The 22908-nt window shown below is 37.3% G+C and overlaps 1 protein-coding gene across 13 annotated transcripts in view; it reads right to left on the bottom strand.

The window, feature by feature from the left end:
- Positions 1-22908, bottom strand: part of LOC143673286 (uncharacterized) — a 76240-nt gene that overhangs the window by 42360 nt on the left and 10972 nt on the right. The window contains exon 4 of one of the 13 annotated variants that reach the window (XM_077147603.1): positions 9487-18767. The exons of the other annotated variants lie outside the window; for them this stretch is intronic. Coding sequence (XP_077003718.1) covers positions 18727-18767 — 41 coding nt within the window. The 3' untranslated portion in view covers positions 9487-18726. Of the gene's footprint in view, positions 1-9486; positions 18768-22908 lie in introns of those variants that run through there. 13 annotated transcript variants of the gene reach the window in all.

A 22908-nucleotide genomic window follows, 5' to 3' on the forward strand; every position in this document is an offset into this window, starting at 1 on the left:
AATGAAAGTTAAATAAACTTCTATTTTTCTTTTTAATTGTGCCAATTTTAAAATCCATTTAAAGTTTTAATAAGGATTTGTATAATTTTTGGGAAAATTAGCTCTATTTTTATTATAGTGTCCTTCATATCTCTAGAGCACAGATGTCTATTTCTCTAACAGTTTTAAGGCAGGCTAAAGCAGGAACCTGAGGGGAGAGAAGATGCTACGTGGAGGCCCTTGAGCAAGGGTGGTTGTCCAATCCTGGGAGCCTGTCCTGCACAGACATCCTGTCTGGGGCTACACACCCATCCCAAACACTCAGTGACAGCCCAAACTGCTCAAATACACTTGATAGCACCCTGGAGAGAAAGGAGGGTATGAGAAAGAGCCCTGACTTGGTAAGATATGTTTTTCAAAGGCCTATTTTGCAAATGTAAGACGTAATGTAGTGGGTAACAGAAAATTCTTATTAGGCCTTAAATTGTTTTCATCTAACAAGAATGGTTGGAGTGGGAATAAATCAAACTAAGTGATAAAAGCAGATTGCCCCAACATTGAATGCCTCTGGGCTCTCTGTTCTTGAGAGAATGTCTGCTGCCTCTCTTGCATGGGTACTTAGTACACTTTCTACAGTTTTGTTCAATCTGTGTTGTGCCCTTGAATTCTTTCTCATGGCACAGCCAAGAACCTAGAAATTGAATCTAGCAACAGGACAACTTTGCACCATAGTATTTAAGTGCTTGAATTTACAGAGCTATGTTTGTACATACGATTAATAAACACCTATTTTTAATAAACATCACATAGTTGGGCCCTATTTTTTTAAATCAATTTCTATGCCTTTAAATTGAAGTTTTAGTCCACTTATACTTAAAGAAGTTATTGTGCTAATTTCAATTGATGGCACATATTTTGAAATTCTAATTCTTCTAAAGACCTAATATCAACTTTTATTCATTCTACTGATTTTTTAACCACATGCAGTTGTTTGGAACTGTTATTTACCCCTGAAAAGGCAATGTCCTTTTAATCTATTACTGTAGGTGCAGACCTATTTTCGTTAGGACCTTTTTGTTAAGTTATTTCAATTGAGATATAATCCACCCAATTCAAAGTGGGTCTTAATCCTCTTACTGGAGTCCTTTATGAGGAAATAAAGGACCAAAAATCTCAGAGAGCTCACAGAAAAGCCCTCTGAGGAACCAAGAGAGGAAACCATGGAAGTCAAGAAGCTGAAGGCAACATAACCTTGGAAAAAAAGACACCACTCCTCTATTTTCTCATGTGACAGACATGTCCCAAAAGCCAGTGACCTTTCTTGAGCAAAGGTATTTTCCTGTTGATACCTTAATTTGCATTTTCATAACCTTAGAGCTGTAAATTGTAAGGTAATAAATCCTCATTGTAAAACCTACTCATTTCCTATATACTGCATTCTGGCTACTCTGACAAACTAAAGCATCATGCTTCTTTCCATTAAATTGTTAATAATTTCTCTAAGGAATAAAATTTTCATCCATAAAATATGGTAATGAATTCTTTTTTAAATATTTTTATTGTGAATTCTTCATGCACATACAGTCTATATATGGAGTGCAATCAGTGCCTCACATACTTATCATTGTGTATTCATCACCATGATTATTTTTAGAACATTTGTATCACTCCAGAAAAAGAAATGAAAAAGAAAAAAAATAAATTCATACATCCTATAATCCTTACCTCTGTCACTGTCATCAAGTATTTCAATCTACCCATTTTTTTACCTTCTATCTCCCCTAATATTTATTTATTACCCTTATGTTTTACTCATCTGTCCATACCCAGGATAAAATAGCATCAGACCTAAGGTTTTCACAATCACACAGTTACATTGTAAATGCTATATCATTATATAATCATCTTTAAGAATCATGGCTAGTGTAACACAGCTCAACAGCTTCAGGTACTTACCTTCAGTCACTCTTATACACAACAAACTAAAGAGAAATATCTAAATAATGTACAAGCATAACCTCCAGGACAATCTTTTGATTCTGTTTGAAATCTCTCAGCCACTGAAATTTTATTTTGTCTCATTTCTCTTTTCCCCATTTTTATACAAAAATGCTTTCTCAATCCCATGATGCCAAGTCCCAGCTTATCCGTATAGTTCTTCCCACATTGCTAGGGAGATTAACACCCATGGGATTTATGTCCCATGTGCAGGGGGAGGGCAGTGAGTTCACCTGTGGAGTTGGCCACATTTGAGCAACAAAAGAGGTTCTCTGGGGGTAATTCCTAGGCATAATTTTAAGTAGACTTAGCTTCTCTTTTGCATGAATAAATTTCATAGGGGTGAACTTCAATGTCAAGTGCTCAGCCTATTGAATTGATTATTTCCACTGTTTGCAAGGATATCAGAAATTCCCCAAATGGGGAAGTAAAATATTTCCTGCTTTCTCCCCAGTCCTCCAAGGGGACTTTTCAAATACATTTTTATTCACTGCCCAAATTGCTCTGGGATATATCAAGGATACACACAAGCCTGTAAAAAACAACCAGGTCTCACACCCTATTCAAGATTCCACATACTGATGGTGTTCAACTAAACTGACCATACAAATTAAATTATGCAATGCGCTACCCAAAACATAAATTTTGTAGGAAGTAAACATCTCTCCCTATGTTCTCACACAGAAGTTGAAGTTTTAAAATATGGACCATGTTCATCCTTTACCCTGTGTTCTGATTTACCTAATACCTATCCATATCAGCTTCATTCATACTTCTAATTGATGTCTGATCACTTTTTCAAGTTAAACATTTCTTGTATGGGTTAATGTTGAATTTTATCTCTGAGACTCAGTTGTCACATAAGTATCCAAAGTTTCTGGAAATGACCAGTTTATATACAAACAGCTTAGTATCTCAGAATTTAGAAATAACAGTTACAACTCCTGAATATAAGAGACTACTGTAAGAGCTTACAATCTTGGACCCTTATCAATAGGTCATAACCTGAAACCCATGCTCTCAACTTCAATTAAGGGAGTTTACACATTATAGTTAGTCAATATGAGTGAGGCATATAATATGTCTCTCTATTTCTGCCATTTCATTCAACACAGTCCCCAAGACTTCTTGCCTTACTGTTTCTGATGAGAAATTCATTTTTATTTTTTATTGGGACTGGATTTTACATAACATATTGCTGTTCTCTTGCAGCCTTTTAAACTCTCTCTTTATCCTATTCAGTGTTAATTGGGCTTTGTAAATATATCTTCATGTCTTTAATTAAAGTTTGTAAGTTTTCTGCCATAATTCATTTGAATATACCTCTTGCCCCTTTCTCTATTTCTTCTTCTGAGATTCCCATTATGAAGGTGTCCCACAGTCTCTTAGGCTCTGTTCTCTTGTATCCCTTCCTTATTATTTTTCTTTCTCAGCTTGAATTATTTCAATCATTTTGTCTTCAACTTCACTGATTCTTTTTTATATCCAACATCTTGTCTTCTATGATGAGTTCTGAAGTTCTATCTTGTTTTTTTTTGTGAGGGTCAAAATTTGCTGTGTCATTGCCTTGCTATCTTTTTTGTGCATAATATATTTAAAAACTTCATATATTAATTCAGCAAATATTTTTTGTGCACAACATATTTTAAAATTTCATGTACTAATTCAAGGAATAAATCCCTTAGATGCTTGTTTCTCAATGTTGCATACAGCTAGTGATGTGGAAAATATATCTTTGAGTATCAGAAGCTAACAAAAACAAATAAAAATATATACTTTTACTGTATTTGAAAATTATCTCTGTATTTTCTGATGTTGGTCTTCAGGTATTAATCTCTTACTAAAATATCAACCTGAGGCAAAAGTGTGGGTTCCTCTCTTTCTTCTCTGAGCCTGTGTCTTGTCATAGGTCTGTGTCTTGGCCTTAGAATGTGAATGACTCTTCTATCATTTTTTTTCTTTTGCATAGGCAGGCATGAGGAATCAAACCCAGGTCTCTGGCATGGCAGGTGAGAACTTTGCCTGCTGAGCCACCATGGCCCACTCTCTTCAATCCTTTTGATATAGACCTCCCCCTTCTTAAAGTGCTCTATTGCATGTATTAAAACCAGGAATCCTTTGCCCTAAGCCACATTGAATTCACTGTTTTCTTCAATTTTGGTGCTGAAAGAAACCAATTTCAGCTAAGAATTTAATTTTTGGCAAAACTATCTGAAAAATTAGAAAGAGATCAAGATATTTATAGACAAACAAAAACTGAGGTAGATTCTAACACTAGACATCCCCTACAGACAATTCTACAGGGAGTTCTTCAGACTGAAAGGAAGGGACACTAGAAAGTGGATCAAAGCAGTATAAGGAATAAAAACTTCTGGTAAAGCTAACAATGTGGATAATTATAAATCTCAATATTATATTTTATTGATATTTATTTAACCCCACTTTTCATTTGTACAGATTCTAAAAAGAAGATGCTTAAAATAATGGCAAATCTATAGTATAGGACATGTTATGTGTAATGATATAATTTGCAACAAGCAGAACATAAAGGTGGGGGTCAGTGGGGTATAAGAAAAATGTTTGTATATAATACTGTAGTTCAGTTCATATAAAATCAAATGAAAAAGATTGTAGGAAGATGGAAGAATAGAAGCTCCAAGACTCAATCCTTTCACCAATAGAACTATCAAACAGGCAGAAACTGTCTGAAACAACTATTTTGAGACTCCTGAGACAAGAAGAACACTGTACAGCCTCAAAAAAAGAGTGGGAAAAGGAATCTGATAAATTATTTGAAGGAACAGTAAATTGTTCTTTGGCACACATCCTTCATTTTCACATCAGAGCGCCCTGGTGTCTAGCTTCTGGCTAACTCAATTGTGACAGAAAAGGACATAAAAACCCTCTTCTCCAATCAGGGGAAGGCACAGCTGATCATTAATTATGTTTTTTGATTAATAAATACAGATTAGTGGGGCCCAGTTCTAAGGGCAGATATTGTTTCAAAAAGACTTGGACAGTCTTTTGGAGAATACTTGTAGAAGTACTGGAGCCTGGATTGTGGGGCTTTTCGCAGCTGCACTTGGTTTGAATAGTGAATGTGTTTCTATGTTCTGACACACTGAGTTGCATGTGTGTTGGCTTGTGTTTCTCTGCAGCTTTGGGTGACTGTGTAATACCTGGGACCTGGAGATGGAGTGCTTTGGCCCTGGGGGTTAGCATGGCAGCAGCTGAAGGGGAGATTGGACATCAATTGGAGATTGAGTTGAAGCTGGTCTGGCTGGCACTGGGGTGGGTCAGAGTGCAGTGTGGTGGATGGTGACATGTGTGCTCTGGACCTCTGCCTTCTGAATGGGACTGGTGGAAGACAGGTTGTTGTGTCTGGGGCCTAGGCTTTCTATAGACAAAATCTAAATCAACCTGTCTGGACAGCTTATTAAAACAACCTAAACTCCTGGAGTCCAGAATGGGAACAAGGCTTTGTAATTCTGAATAGCTTAATATAATTTATACACAGCTACATCTCAAACTATGGTGGACAGATAATTAAAATATATTTGTAGAGTCTCCTGAGGGTCTGAAAAAATTATAGAACTATTAAACATTCCCATCTGAGAAATGCTGGGGACACTCTCAACCATTAGGGACTCCCAAGAAAGTAGGCCAAAGCCTTGATTTTCAGTCTTGCCCTTATGAAGCTTATTTCTGTTGTGAAAAAATATAAGACTACTTACAATGAGATCTAAAAGATGGTTCCAGGAAACCTCTTTTGTTGCTAAGATGTGGCCTTTCTCTCTCTTTAAGCTCAGCCCTGCAAAGAAAATCCTTACACTCCCACCTATATGGCACATGACATTCAGGACTGGAATTCTTCCTGACATTGTGTAACATGACCCCCTGGGATATGTATGGCCCTTGCACCATAAGACTGTCAGTAGTTTCCTGAACAAAAGGGGTAAATGAAGTGTAATAAAATATAGCATAAAATATCTATCTAATAAGATAGATAAAGCACAGTAAAGAGGCTATTCTAGAGGCTATCCTTACACTAACTTCAGTTAGAAAGTGCTACGGTTTGCTAAACCCCAACCAGTATCACTCTTTTTAACTCTTAAAAACACTTAGGGCTCAAACTGACACTCTGTAAAAGTTTCATCTACTGTTTGCCTCCTTGGAACCTATAATTTCCAGAGGGTTCCTAGGCCAGAAAAATCCTGAAATGCATAGGGACCAGCCTTTCCAATATTTTCAACTAATTACAACCCCTTATCCTTTAATGCTGACATTCCCTCTCAACATGAAAAAGTCAGAATGGGCACAGCTAAAGTTATATAAATTTATCTTTGATAAATCTACAGGAATTTTAGATTGGGAGAAGGATCAAAGGAGAAGGAGGAGTTATAACAGAGGAAATAGAATTTAAAAAATGAGTATTTATGCTGAATCACCATACTGATACTTCTTTTAGTCTCAAATATTTTGGAGCAGATATTTTAAAAAACATGAAATGGTGGAATGGTAATCCATATCAAACTCTGAAATTAATAACTTACTGAAGTTTACTTTGAAAAGTATTGCTTTTTCTTTATTTTCTTTGCACATATGTTATAATTCACAATAAAAATATTTTAAAAAGATGCATGGGTACAGATGGTAGCAGCCATTGTTTCAAACCCCACTGACCCAGGGAGCAAGCAGCCATTGTTTCCACCATCTCAGGACAGAAATGGCAGCAATGGGGAGTTAAAGACACTGTGCTTCCTCAGCACTCTGGGGGAGGGTTGAAGTGCTGCACTGGCTAGGCAGATGAGGGAGCCTCAGTTTTCCATAGCAATCAGAGAAGCTCTTGGTCCCTTTCATTATTTCCTCCCCAGGCCACCTTGGAGCTGATCTTTGCCCCTTTTACAGATCCCTGGGCCTGGTTGTCTAAGTCTCTGTTTTGGGAAAGTCCTCTTCCTCATGCTATTGTCACAGAATTTGCCTTAAGGGAAAAGTAGCTTGAGACAGTCAAAGAAGTGTAAGAAACTATAAAGGCAAACAATCTAGGGCACAGGCAAGCCAGCTTCAAATATCCTGGAGACTGAGATATTGTCCCTAAGAAACAGAGAGGATAGTAAAACCCCTTAAACAGAACAACAATGAAGGAATTGACAAAGAAAGCCTAGGGCAACACAGAAGTTCAGAAATACTGGGGCTAAAGCTCAAGGTAATTTCTGTCTTATCATTAGCTGTTTACAAAATCAAGAAACATACATATATCAGAGGAAAAAATCATGGCATTAACATTTTAAAATATTAAAATGTACAGTGTGCCACAAGAACAAATGAAGAAATAGGAAATAAGACCCATCTAATGAAAAAAGCATAAAATGAATGAAGACAAGAATGTGGACATGCCAAACTGAGGCTTTAAAAATTATCTTAAAAATGCTGAAGTGGATGAAGGAAAGTACAAAGAACTAAAGGAAATCTATAAAACAATGATGAAGAAAATGAGAGTCTATTTAAAGAGATAGATAATTTTAAAAGGATCCAAATAGAACAATTGGTATTTAGGACCACAATTACTGGAGTGAAAATGTGCCAGGATGATTTCAAGAGCAGATTGCCACTGACAAAAGAAAGAATCAGTGATCTAGAAGACAAAACAATTGAGATGAGGCAGGCTGAAGAGCAGGAAAAAAAGATTTTTTAAAATTGAAAATACAAACAACCTAAGATACCTCTGACAAACAATCAAATGTACTAATACACATATTATGGGAAGCCCAGAAGGGGAAGGAAGAAAGGAGAATATTTAAAGAAAAATGACAATTTTTCAAACTTAAGAAAAGAAATGAATATGTACATCCATGAAGCCCGGAGAATACAAAAATATTTAAACATGAAGAAAAATAAGTTCTGTCTTGCATTAATCACACTATTGAATGTGCAGGACTAGGAAATAATTTGGAAGCTGCAAAAGAAAACTGTGTCATGAAGAATGGAGTACCAACTAGACTGAATGCCATTTTCTCAGCAGCAACCACGAAGGCATGAAAGCAGTGCACTGAGGGATGTAAAGTACTGAAAGATAACAACTCTGAGTTAGGAATTGTTTTTTTAGTAGATTCAATGTAATATAAATTAAAATCCTAATAAGTTTCTTCACAGAAATAGAAAAAACAATAATCAAATTGATTCAAAAGGACAGCATGTCCTGAATCTTAAAAATATCTTGAAAAAGAAAATGAATTGGGGGTCTCACAACTGCCTGACTTTAAAGCATATTAATAGCAATAGTGCTCATAAAAACACAATAATGACCCAAATATATTTATACTGAACAATGGAATTGAAGTGAGTGTTCAGAAATCGACCCTCTCATCTATGGATAATTGGTTTTTTTTTGCATGGGCAGGCACTGGGAATCAAACCCAGGTGTCCAGCATGACAGGTGAGTAGTCTGCCTGCTGAGTCACTGTGACCTACCCTGGATAACTGATCTTTGATTAGGTGGTCAAGGCAACTCAACTATGTCACAGCATCCTCCTCAATAAATGGTGTTTGGAGAACCAAATAACCATATCCAAAAGAATGAAAGAAGACTCATATCTCACACCTTATACAAAAATTAACTCAAAGTGGATGAAATACATAAACATTAGAGCTAAGGCCATAAATATTTAGAAAAAAATATAGGGAAATATCTCATAGATCTTGTGACAGGAAGTGTTTTCTAGACCTTACACCCAAAGTGCAAGCAATGACAAAAGAAATAGATAAATTGAATTTCCTTAAATTTAAAAACTTTTGTGCATTAAGGGTCTTAGCCAGGAAAGTGAAAGGTCAGGCTATGCAATGGGAAACTGTATTAGCTAGGAAACTGTATTACTCTAGAGAAACAGAATTAGTAGGATATGTCCATAAATATAAAACTTACAAAAGTGTTTCACATGACTGGGAGGATATAGAGTCCAAAGTATGTACAGCAGACTGCAAGCTGCCAGCTCCAATTAAGATCTTCAATAAACTCTTAGGAAAGGCTGATTGGCTGAAGCAGGAAGAGTGGCTTTCTCTTCTGAATTCTCCTTAAAAGTCTTACAGTGATTAAATTAAACATCACTCATTGCAGAAGACACACCCCTTAGCTGACTGCAAATGCAGTCAGTTGTGGACGAAGCCAACATGATCATAATTTAAGTCCATGAAATTTCCTCACAGCAACAGACAGGTCAGTGCTTTCCTGACAAGACAACCAGGCACCACCACCTTGACAAAGGAAACTGATCATGACAGAGATAATATTTGGAAATCACATAGCACATAAGGGTTTAATATCTAGAATATATAAAGAGATTCTGCAACTCAACACAAAAAATAAACAACCTAATTTTTAAAACACATGGACAAACACTTTTCAGGAGAGGAAATGCAAATGGCTAAAAGGCACATGAAAATATACTAAATTTCATTGACTATTAAGGAAATATAAATCAAAACCACAATGAGATATCATGTTGCACCAAGTAGAATGGCTAATATAAAAAAAAACTGAAAATGACTAGTGTTGGAGAGGATGTGGAGAAAGAGGCACACTTATTCATTACTGATGGGAATGTAGAATGGTGCAACTGCTCTGGAAGGCAGTTTGGTGATTCCTCAGGGAACTAAATATAGAATTGCCATATGATCTAGCAATCATATTACTAGGTATATATTCAGAGGAATTGAAGACAGAGACACAAACAAATATTTGCACACTGATGTTTATGGATAAATAATTCACAATTGCTAAGAGAAGTAAACAACTCAAATATCCACCAACAGATGAGAGGTTAAACTGGTATATACATATGATAGAATATTATGTTTGAAAGCATTATATACCCTAGAAAAGCCATGTTTTAATCCTGATCCATTCCTGTGGGAGCAACCATTTCATTTAATCCATGTTCAGTTCTGCAGGTTGGAAACTTGGTTAGATTAAATCCATGGAGACTTGGCATGCCCAGTTATGGGTGTTAACTTTTGATTACATAGAGATGTGACTCCACCTATTCCAGGTGGGTCAGATTAGTTTACTAAAATCCATTAAAAGAGGAAACATTTTGGTGAGAGTCAGAAATGACAGAAATCAGAAATGACAGAGCCTAGAGTAAGGACAGAAGCATCAGAGCCAACAGAAACTTCACAGCAGAAGTGACACACTTGTGGACACATGGAGAGCAGAGACATGGACATTTGGAGATACTTGGAGCCCTGCAGATATTGCCATGAAAGGTTAAGCAAGCCAGAACCACGAGCAACCCAAAGGAAGTAAATAGATGAAAGCCAGCTCTGGAGAAGCAAATTGAGTAACTCTGACAGGAATAAAGATTGAAAGCACAAAGCCCAGGACTCAGGGACCAGCAAGCATGCACAGCTGACAGAAGTGTAGCAGATGCATTAGCCACTCTTAAATTGAGGAATCATTCCCCAGATGCCTTAGTTTGGACATTTCCACAGGCTTAGAACTGCAAACTTACAACTTATTATATTCCCCTTTTAAAAAGCCATTTCAGGGTAAGCCATGGTGGCTCAGCAAGTCGAGTTCTTGCCTACCATTCTGGAGACCTGGGTTTGATTCCCTGTGCCTGCCCATGTAAAAAAAAAAGCTGTTTCAGTTCTGGTGCATCATATTACAGCAACTAGCAAACTAGCACAGCATGTAGCAATATGGATGAACCTTGAGGACACTAGACAGAAATAAAAGGACAAATAGTATAAGGTCTCATAAATATGAGTCGAATTAGACAGAAACAAAAGGACAAATAGGATATGGTCTCATGAATATGAACTAACATTAGTGAGTGAGCATTTAGAGTTAAAGTTAAGAACACATGTTACCGGGAGATAGAAAGAGGGGAATGACTGAACATTTGATACTGAGGGAGTACAGAATGTTCAGCAGCTGTACTCTGATGATTATGACAATCCAGAAATGATGGCAAAATACTATTTGATGGTAGCACGACATTGTAAGCACACTGAATTAAGCTATGTGTGAGTATGGTTCAAGGAGGTTTGCTGGGGACATGTATGACACTTGAAAGAAAGATAGAATAGAAAGTCTGGTACAGTGTAACTTAGCAATACTTAGAGTGGACAACAATGGTGGTTAAATGTACAAATATAAGAGCATTTTTGCATGATGAAGAACAAATGAATATGAACATTGCAAGGTGTTGCAAAGGGGATGGTATATAGCAAAAACTACAATAAATAAAAACTAAGGTCTATAGTTAACAATAACATTGGAATATGTTTCCTTGAATGTAAAAAGGGCAGTATGCCAAAGTTAAATGTCAATTAAGATGGAGAAATGGGTGAGAACTATGGTATTCTCTGTGGAAGAAATGCAAATGTCCCCATATAGATTGTGGTGGTTAAGACAGGGTTATTATATGGGGAACCACTGATGTTTTATTTAGGCTGGATTGTATTTTATGTGAATAAAACTGTTTAAAAATGAACAGAGAGATATAAGTGCTGGAGAGAATGTGGGGAGTGAGATGTACCTATTTACTGTTAGTAGGAGAGTAGAGTTGTGGAGCTCCTCTGGAGGGCAGTGTGGTGACTCCATAGGAGGCTAGGGTTGGGGTTTCTGTATGATCATGCAACTGCATACTTAGGCATATTCTTGGAGGAACTGAGAGTAGAGACAAGAGTGGATATTTGCATGCTGGGGTTTATGGCAAGAGTGATTGAGATTTGCAATGAATGGAGAAAGCCTAAGTGTACATCAACTGAGAAATGGAAGTGGGAACTGTGATATATGAACAGTGGACTACTGAGGAGCAGCAAGAATGAATGAAGTTATGAGGCATACAAATAGGTGGATGAACCTTGAGGACAGTCTATTGAATGAAATAAGCCAGAAACTAAAAGACTAATATTATAACACCCCACTAATATGGTCTAACTATAATGTGCAAACTCTAAGGATTGAATTCACATGCGTGGGCTATCAGGTGAAGGACTACTGCAAATTTTCCTAGATTGAAAGGTCTTACAGCAATCACATTTATTCTAGAGTTGTAACAGTTATTTCTAAATTCTGAGATGCTGAACTCTTTGTATATAATCTGCTTGTTCCCCAGAATCAAAGGTATTTGTATGACAACTGAGACTCAGAGAAAAAGTCAGCATTACTCCAATCAGCAATGATTAAAAAGACTGAAAAAGTGATCAGACTTCAATTAGAAATATGAATGAATCTGATCAAGATAGGAATAAGGTAAATTAGAATAAAGGGTAGAGGATAATACTGACTGCATTTTAAAACTTCAATGTCTGTGTGAGACCTAAGGAAAAGATGTTAATTTGGAGCAAAATGTATATTTTTGGTAGCACACTAACTAATTTAACTTGTATGGTCAGTTATTCAAACACCATAATTACATGTACCTTGAATAGGGGATGAAATCTTTTTGGTTAGTATGGTATGGATTGATGTCATGATACATCCCCAAGTAACCTGGGCAGAAGATTAAAAAGTATTTGGAAATTTCTTTTGAGGAACTGGGGTTAAAGGTACAAATAATAAAGTCCCTCACCTAGAAAGACCTGATATTCTTGCAACAATTCTTGCAACCACTGCCAAATTGATGGACCAGCCCCTCAATCTTTGGGTTTGCCCTTGTGAAAAATTGTTGCAAAGGAAAAGCTAAGCCTACATATGATTATGACTAAGGGTCGACTAAGGGTCAACCCCAGAGAACCACTTTTGTTTCTCAGATATGTCCTCTCTCTCTTAATCACTGCCCTCTCCCCACACATGGGACATGACTTCCAGTGGCACAAATCTCCATGGCAATGTGGGATGTGGCTCCAGGTGATAAACTTGGTCCTGGCATTGTGGGACTTGGAAAGCTTTCTTAACAAAAAGAGGGAGAAAAATGAAAAAATAAATTTCAGTTGCTGAGAGATTGCAAACAGAATTGAAAGGTCTTTAGGGAGGTTATTATTATGCAGTATATAGATATCCCATTATAGTTTTTGTGTATTGGAGTAGCTAGAGGGAAATACCTAAAACTGTTGAATTATAATCCAATAGACTTGGCTCTTGAGGATGATTGAATGACTATAGAGCTTTTAAGTGTAACCAGGTATTTTAGCTTGCTAATGTTGCCATAATGCAATATACCAAAAATGAGTTGGCTTTTATGAAGTGGATCGTTTATTTTAATGTGACTTTATTGATACATATGATATACTCAAATATTATGTAATCATACAAAGTGTACAATCAATGCTTCACAGCAGCAGCACATAGCTGTGCATTTATCATCAAAATTGAACATTTTTCCTTTTTCTGAAAAATAATCTACATACAAGAAAAAGTTATAAATTTCAAAGCACAACACAACAATTAGTTGTAAAATAGAATTCAGAGTTTGTTATTATAATTCCACAATTTTAGGCTTTGACTACTACCTGCTTCAATACACTGGAGACTTATATTAATATAATGATTCAGCAGTGATACTCATTTTTAAACCCTACCTTCTCTGTATAACACCAGAATCTCCTTTGATCTTTCTCACACTCTTTATGAATATTTGTGCTATGCTCATTATAAGTTTTTATTTTGGAAGGGGTTGTTGATAATATAGAATAAGGGGATGGAACTAGTTGATGTTCTGGAGAGGCTGGCCCATCTGAATTTCAGGACTTATCTGATCTAGAAATCTATATGGAAATTGTACACTCCTATTTTCTTATATGTATTTTATAAATAAGACCATACAGTATTTGCTCTTTTGTATTTGTCTTATTTTACCTCACCCAATGTCCCACAGTTTCATTCACAACATAGTATGCCTAACAACTTCATTCTTTTTTGTAGACACATGATATTCAATCATACGTTTAGACCATTATTCATTGTTCTACTTCTCAGTCAATGTATCCTTCAGTCACTTCTATACACTGGGCATCATATAGAATGTTTAAAATCAACAGTCCATCAACACTTAATTTTAGACAATTTCATTGTTTCCAAGAGACAAATAAACAGTAAGCACACTTTAACCAAATAGAAAATCCAAACCTCCTCTTAACTCTTGCCCATCCACCCATTGTTTACACCTGATATTGCTGTGGCACTATCAATGTTTTCCTGTTAAACATAATCCATAGCATGCAATAGCAGCTTTCCCCCTATACCCCGAAATTATACACTCTTTCTACAGGATTCATACCTTTGCAGCAGTTCATGCAAGAACTTGTTTATATTTGTATAATTAATTGGTGAGACACATGGGTCTATACAACCACTTTAAACATGTCACCTTCAATTTGGCAATATTACTTATAGACCCACAAATGAAATACCTCCACTTCTATCTATTCCCTTACATTGAGGTTCAACCTCATTAGCTAGCCATTTACCCATCTTTAGCTTCTGTGTATCTCTAAGCCCCTTATATTCTGTATTACAGGCCTCTGACTTTACCTTTATCATGGTCATAAAGTGGAATCATAGAGTATCTGTCCTTTTGTGTCTGGCTTATTTGATTCAGCTTTACGTCCTCAAGGTTCATCCAACATTTCATGTGCTTAAGGACATCATTTCATTTTACTGTTGCATAATATTTTATCATATGTATATGCCACATTTTGTTAACCCACTTATCTGTTGATGGGTACGTTGGTTGCTTCCATCTTTTGGCAATTGTGAATAATGCTGCTGTGAATATTCTTGTGTAAATGCCTGTTCATATCACTGTTTTCAGCTTTTTTGAATATACATTCAGTAGTGGTATTGCTGTATCATATGACAAATCAATATTTACTTATCTGAGGAAATGCTAAACTGTCTTTCGTAGCAGCTGTACCATTAGACATTCCCACCAGCAGTGTATAAGTTGATAGTGTGAATGAATGATTATACTTTGAATGTTTATATGGTATGTGAATATATAATACATTTCCATAAAATTTCATTAAGATAAATTACAAATATAATAATAATAATAATAAAACTTATTAAAAACTAAAGTAATCAAAACAGCATGGTACTGACACAAGGATAATCATATAGACCAATGCAATTTAATTGAGAGCTCAGAAATCTGTCCTCACATTTATGGCCAAAGTGATTTATGGCCAATGTTATTTGACAAAGTGATAAAGACCACTCAATTAAGAAAGATTAGTCTATAATCTAGGAATATTGATAACTTCATTTGCAAAAAATAAACAAACAAAAAGAACAAAAAAGAGAGGATGACACCTACTGTTCTAGCTTGCTAGCTTCCAGAATGCAATATATTAGAAATGGAACAGCTTTTGAAAAGGGGAATTTAATAAGTTGAAAGTTAACAGTTTTTAGGCTGTGGAAATGTCACAACTAAAGTAAGTCTGTAGAAATGTCCAACCTAAGACATCCAGGGAAAGATACCTTGGCCTTCAAGAAGGCCAATAAAGTTTAGGGTTTCTCTCTCAAGTGGAAAGGTAATGGATAGGTGGTGATGGTAGAACAACATTTTAAACACAATCAACAACACTGACACATATATCTGAATGTGATTAAAAGGGGAAATGCTAGTTTGTATATACAATAGAATAATAAATAGAAAAATTTCATGGGATTACAGTTCATAGACAGTGAAACCTAATTCAAACCATGGACTATAGTTATTTGTACAATTATAAAACTTTGTTTTTATCAATTGAAACACATGTTCCACATGAATCAATGCAAGATGCTTGGGGCATGGAGGTATTTTGAATTGTATTTTATGCATGTTTGTTTTCTAAACCCATAATTTTTCTATGAAAGATAAAAGAATATATTTTAAAACTCAGTCCTACTTATACTAAACTCACAGCCACTGTGAGCTTATTAAATTAAGTTTGTGTTAATGTATTAAATTTAAGAACAGATTTTTTATGGGGTATATAGTTTCAAATCACCACAGTCACTCTATAGTACTCAGATTTTAATCTCATATATTTAATGGAGAACTTTAATTCTTAAACAGATCTGTTTTCCATGTAAATAAAAATATAAACTACTTCTTAGCACATAAATTCTCAAATTTTAACTATTTCAGCAAAGTGGCCCCAAATTATCAATTTTACTTAATGGCCCCATTAGCGCCTATAATGCACATATATGGTGCAATCTTTACACTGGAACTTCTTATGTTTACTGTTACTGATTCTGTACTCTTTCTGCTTTACTCTCTGGCTACAAGCTGCCATTTCAATCTTTCATAAAAGTTGGGGTCCCAACACATTAAACTCATAAGATTCTACTCTTAATTTGCTAAAAACTGAGGAAACAATATTTTGCTATATTAAGTATCAATTTAATATTCTTAGGTCACAGCATGACACACGCTCATACACCATTGATATGGCAAGAAATTCAGGCAATGAATTTCAGATGCCTCTATACTTACTTCTGTATTTCAAAATGCTGAATATTTGATGTACCTAAATGATCTCACATTATCATGATTCCGTGTTCAATCCAAATGAATAAAATGCTTATTCATTGTCTAAATTTCAAGACTATTAACGGTTGATTAGATTTCATTGTGTCATTTGATGTTAAAAGTATATTAAATACCAGAGACCCAGGTTCAATTTTTGGTGCCTTCTCATGTAAAGTAAAAAAGTATATTAGAGACTAATAACAGTAGACCTAAATAGGTAGAAGAAAGAATATGTAAACTAAAGGCAGAAGAGTTGAACTTGAATGTTCAAAAGATCGAATGTCAAGAAAATGGAAAAAAATGTAACCTGATCTCAGGAAAATAATAAATATGAAGTATACAAAGAAAAGAATTATTGATGTCTCAGAATGAAAAGAGAAAAATAAAGGAATAGAAAGATAAGTGGAAGATATAACAGAGGAAAAATTTCCAACCCTTTTAATGAAATGAATATTCAAACCAAACATGATCAAAGAATATCAAAGAGAATAAATCTAAATAGGCTTAGTCCGAGGATATTTTGAGGGGATAAACAAAATGCTTTGGCAAACTCATTTGAGGGATGGGAGAAGAAATATGGAACTATTAAACTTTACTATTAGGGAATCCCATGATACTCTGTCAAACATTGGGGACCCACAAATCAATAGGATGAGCCCTTAATTTGTGGCTCATGCTCATGAAGCATACATGGGAAAGCTTAGTCTGCCTATGGATATGCCTAAGACTGACTTCTGGAGGACCCATTTGTTGCTCAGATGTGGCTTCAATATCCCTAAGCACAGCTCTGTAAGTAAAATCATTGCCATCCCCCTACATGGGACATGACATTCAGGGGTGAAAGCGGTCCTGTAAGTGGGGGAGTGGATAACCAGGGATAAACAGTGCCCTGGAAATATGGAATCAACAATTCTGTCCTTAACAAAAGGGAGAAACAAGTGTAAACAATAAAATACCTGGGGCTAAAAGAGTTCCAATATACTAGAGGCTGCTCTGCAGGCCTATCTCAAGAAAGATTCAGTAAGACATGGCTACAAATCGTAACTTGCCAAACGTATTCTAGCCAATTCCAAAGAACACCAAGGACAAAATATAAGATGCTAGAAAGTCCCATACATTGAGAAAACTTTTCAGAAACCTACAAGCTCCGCAAGCATCTTTCAACCAGATTAGTCCTAAAACTAAGATGGCTCAGCTGATTCAGAGCATCAGCAAGCTTCATTTGCCTACCCCATATTACTGACAGCCCCTTCCAACAGAAGAAAGTTTAATGGCAAAAGTCCAAAAACCCCTGAGGCATGGGACAGAAAGATGAAAGGAGATGAAGAAAGATCAAAGGTCAAGGTAAGGTTTAACAGAGAAATAAGACTATTGGATTTCTTTTAATCTGCAGTGTCTGGAAAGGAGTTAGAAGTAAAAACCTAAGATTGTGGTATTGTGACCCATATAAATTCTGAATTCCATCCTACAAATAATTGTGCTGTGCTTCCAAATTTATCACTTCTCTAAAAATATGCTATTTTGAACAAAAAATATAAAGAAAGTTGATTGCAATACTAAAAATAACTTGCCTTCATTTTCTTAAATTTTAATTTGGCAAACGTTATGGCCACAGGAAGCTGCAGCAATAGTACAAATGTTCACCTCCCCTATCTACCCTCAGGGGTAATTCCAAGGGGACAATTACTTTGAAAAGAAAACAATTCATTCTAGGTTGGGCTTTTTCAAACAGGTATGTGAGAGGAAGTGGCTCTCTCTGCCCAGCCGTGGCCCACATCAACTGGGCAGTAAAGTTGGATCCCCAGGTACTTTTTGCTGCACAGAATGGAGGGCTATGCTCATTCTGATAATACCAACTTGGATGCATAAAACCACCACCTCAAGCTTGGTATCATGGTCACCCAAGCAGGTCCCAACCTGATATTCACATTTCATGACCTTTGCCAGGTGAACTTAGGACTGAAGTGAGGTGGGACACACAACTCCCTGACACTCACCCTAGAAGTGCCCAAGGCCTGTCTTTCCTCAGGAACCCAAAAAGCCTTAAGAAGGTGGCCTGGGCACTTCCAGCCACAGTGGGACTACCTGGCATTTATGCACACCCTTCCAGGATTCGTCTGGCACGCTTTCTATTTCAAGGGCCAATGACCATTGGGAGTGAAGTGCATTCATTGCAGAGCTCTCATGGGGCAGTTGGTCTGGAACGTTCCAGGTTCTCGGCCAGTGTGGAAGCCAAGCAGAGCACGGTCAACAGGGGATGGTCACAGATCCCCATGAAGGCTCACATGAGGCTTTCTTCATTTGTCTCAATAAAAGAAACACCTATATAGACAAGCACCATGAACAAAGTTACAGCTGAAGGAACAATTATAAGGCTGTCTCCCTCTGGCTACCACAAAGGTTACTCTCTCTCTCTCTCTCTCCCTCTCTCTCTCTCTCTCTTTCGCTCTCTCTCTCTCACTATCATCACACCCTCTTAGTGGAGCAAATGACTGCACATTTACTACATGCATCTGCCCTTAAGCCAATGCCTTTCCAGATATTTTGCCTGCAGACATCCGTTCTTTCCTCCACAAGGGATACTGGGAGCAATAGTAAACTAGTTCTGACAGGACAACCTGGATTTCAATGCTTGTTTAACAGACAAGGAAGTTTTACTTTTCTACTATGTAGAAAAGTCATGACTCACTTTCCTAAGGCAAATATATTACCCCATTTTCTGCTGGAACAAAGTAGTATTCTCAGAAACATTGATGAGATTCTAATGCGCTTTCCATTAGGTCCCTTGCTTTTTCCTAGATGGAACAATCACTGTTCTTTCCTTAAACCCAGGGATTTTAGTAGATCATGCCATGCATTACCCATTCTGAGTTAAGGATCAATGTGCACTTTCAATATGCAGCTTCAGTTACTCTTCAGGTGCAGGAAAAAAAGTTGAATAACAGTTTTATTTGTTTTTCTCATATCGTTGCTTTGGTTTCGTCTCCCAGGCACCACATCTTGCATACAGGCATGCTCTAGGCCTATCTCCAACTGCTGACCTGTCTCCTCGATCTTTCAACACCTATGTTTCATGCCTTTCATATGGTCTCCTTGCTCACCTTCTCTCTCCTGCAGGCAAGATCTTGGCACTGTGTTTCTTCTGGTTTACATTGCATTGATGAAGGAGTCTTCCCATTTCTTCTTCTTTTTCCTTCTAGAACCCACTCCCTAGCTTTTGAAGCCTGTCTGATCTGGTTTATGACAGCCTTTCAAAACTCATTTCATTTCCATAATACCTTTATCTAGCTTTGAAAAGGTTCATCAGGGTTTGTCAAATAGAGCACTATAAAGGAGCTCCCCTTTAATTGTAGTGGCCTTATCCTATGCTTTTGCATGGGAATTGGCATGAATATTTTCCCTACTCATTATTTTACATGAGTTCTTGTGGACATTCCTGACATTAGTATGATTCAGAAGAGCTTCCCCAACCTCACAGTACTGTCTCTGTCCCCAGTCATTTCTGGGCAATGCTAAAATCTGTGGCAGCTTGTTCTTTCAATTTCCTACTTCTCTAATTCATCTCCTCTTAAGAATCCATTGCTACTCGGTATCTTTCTTGCTCCTGTGTGTTTCTCCATCTGACCTTTGAGTATTACCCCCTGTTTAAAACCTTCATTTGGAAGGGAACACCTTGTCAAAATCTCGTCAAAATCCAGTCATTATCCTCAAATGCGTGCATATTTTCAGAATTCAATTAAGTTCAGAGCAATTTTCAGCTATATGTCTAATAAATGCATTTTGTTTCTGAATTCTCCTTTATTTCGAAATAATGGATGCGTTTAATTGGGCAAAAGTCCACGATACCATGCACTAAAGAGAACGTCAGGCCTTTTGAATTACTGGCCTGCATTTTCTTTCTCATTCTAACTACTGCGTACCAGTCTTTGGAACACACACAAACCAGAAATATTTCTTTAAGCTGTTTGTTGGAAAGATGATCAGACACAGTTTTGACGGGATTATGGGGCATTCTATTCCATACCCTTTTCCCAGAACAATGTTTTTCTGACTCTTAGAAATCCTGCTGTTCTTTATGAGCCATGAGATTCCATGTAGGCTTTAGTGGATCTGGAGAAGGTAGGGTGGATTTAGCCCAGGTTGAGCTACCAAGAGCACTAGACCCTTAGCCAAGATACTTAAGAACTCAAGGCCTAAATCTTAGGCTGTTGAGAATGATGTACTTCATTGTTTAAATGGTTAATCCTTCAAGGCAATTAGCACACTTTCTGACATACAAACTAGATGAAGTGCTACAGGTAAGGGTAAAAGACAGAAATGTAAGGGAGATATGAACTGATCTTCTCTTTGACAAGTCCACTGTTTCTATCGACATCGTCTAAGAGTGCTTAGAAAATTTTCTGTGCTAAAGATCTGATCAGCAATTACAGAGAAGACCTAGATTGTACAGCTGATCATCTTACAAAAATACTGCTCTCAGGGTAATTCAGTGGAAGAATTTTCACCTACAAAGTGGTGAAAACGCCCCCTTCCCCTTGCCCCAAAACACCAATACAGAACAGAAAAAAAGAAAGAAAATCAAGAAACAAACCAATCTTCCACGAATGACGGTCCAATCATGGGATACCCACATCAGAAAATAATGAAAACGTAGCCCCACCATCCAGCACACACACACACACACACACACACACACACACACACACACACACACAGGCATACTCGTCCATATATATAAATGCCTCAGAAATTCACTGTTGAATGGCAGTTCAACATATGAATAAGTTGTGGTAACAAAACAATGAAGGCTACTATAGGAAGAAGATATGCAGGTCACTATGCTAAATACTCAGAAGCAGGAACTTAATTTACCTTGCAAAAGCTGAAGGAGTGGAATTTAAGGGAGGAGTGCAGAATCAGATAGAGAAAGTAAGAAGGAAGAAAGGAAAGGTTAGGTTTAAGGTGCCAGAGAGGTCAAGCTCTGTTTGAAGACCTATTTGTCTTCTTGACCTTCCAGAGCCAGATATCCATGGGAGGGTGGAAGGAGCTGAGATTACCCACAGGCCCCCTAGAGTTAAGGGCCTTGGTTCCTCTCTCAAAATTAGTGGGGAGCCACTGAGAAGTTTCAAATGATCAGAAATCATCAATATATTTCTGACCTAACTTCTCTCACACTTGCCAGAACCTTACTGTGTATCTATTTTGCAGCAGCTTCTATGCCTGATGAAAGGTGGAAAGCAGGTGAGCACAGAACTCACAGACAATTAAAGGGGCAGGGTGGTGGATGTGCACTCACAGAATTATAGCTCGAATCCTGCTATAGAGACAGTAGAAGGGCCTTTGTGAGAATAGCAAAAGGCCCCTAGTGAAATCATGAGGAAGACGATGAAAGAGCGCCAGAAGAAGTGTTCCCTAAACTGAGCCCGGAAGGATCAGCACGGTTCAACATTCAGTGAGTGTGGTTGGAAGAATGTCCTAGGGAGAGGGGAAGTAGTGCATACTAACAGGATCCAACAGCTAATGAGCAGATACTGAAAATGTATCATATACATACAACAGAATATCATTCAGCTGTAAAAAGGAATGAAGGTCTAGCACCTGTGCCGACATGGATGAAGTTTGATGACATCATGTTGAGTGAAATAAGCCAGACAGAAGAGAACAAATATGGTGTGATCTCACCGATTGGACAAAATTGGCACATGCAATGTCATCGAGTCAGACTCTAGAATACATACAGGCTTCTGTGGAAAACCATGGGGGTGGGGAATAGGGAATGAGAGCTTCAAATGTACAGTTTCAAATGAAACACAGAGATCCCAGAAGAAGAATGACCGCCCTTTAATCCTGTTTGCCTTAATGCAATGCCTGGATTTGTCCCGGGATATTTTGAGCAGACACACATAAAGTCTTGGCAAAATCCCTTGAGGGATGGGAGAAGAAATATGGAATTACTAAACTTTACCATCAGGGAATCCCCTGATACTCTGTCCAACAATAGGGACCCACAAATCTATAGGGCAAGCCCTTGATCTTGTGACTCATGCTTGCGAAGCACATGTGGGAAAGCTTAGCCTGCCTACGGACATGCCTAAGACTTACTTCTGGAGGGCCTGTCTGTTGCTCAGATGTGGCCTCTCTCCCTAAGCCCAACCCTGTAAGTGAAATCACTGCCATCCCCTCTATGTGGGACATGACATCCAGGGGTTAAAGTGACCCTCTCACTGTGGGAGAGGACTCCCAGGGATGAGCAGTGCCCTGGCATGATGGCATCAACAATTCTGTCCCTACCTAAGGGGGGAAAGAACTCTAAATAATAAAATACCCATTGCTAAGAGAGTTCCAATACAGTCGAGAGGCTGCTCTACAGGCCTCGCTCATGAAACTTCAGGTAGACATTGCTACCCATCGGAACATGACAAACCCACTCCAGCCAATCCCAAAGAACACCAAGGGCAAAACA

The sequence above is a fragment of the Tamandua tetradactyla genome, unplaced genomic scaffold, assembly GCF_023851605.1.
Source record: "Tamandua tetradactyla isolate mTamTet1 unplaced genomic scaffold, mTamTet1.pri scaffold_73_ctg1, whole genome shotgun sequence".
NCBI lineage: Eukaryota > Metazoa > Chordata > Mammalia > Pilosa > Myrmecophagidae > Tamandua > Tamandua tetradactyla.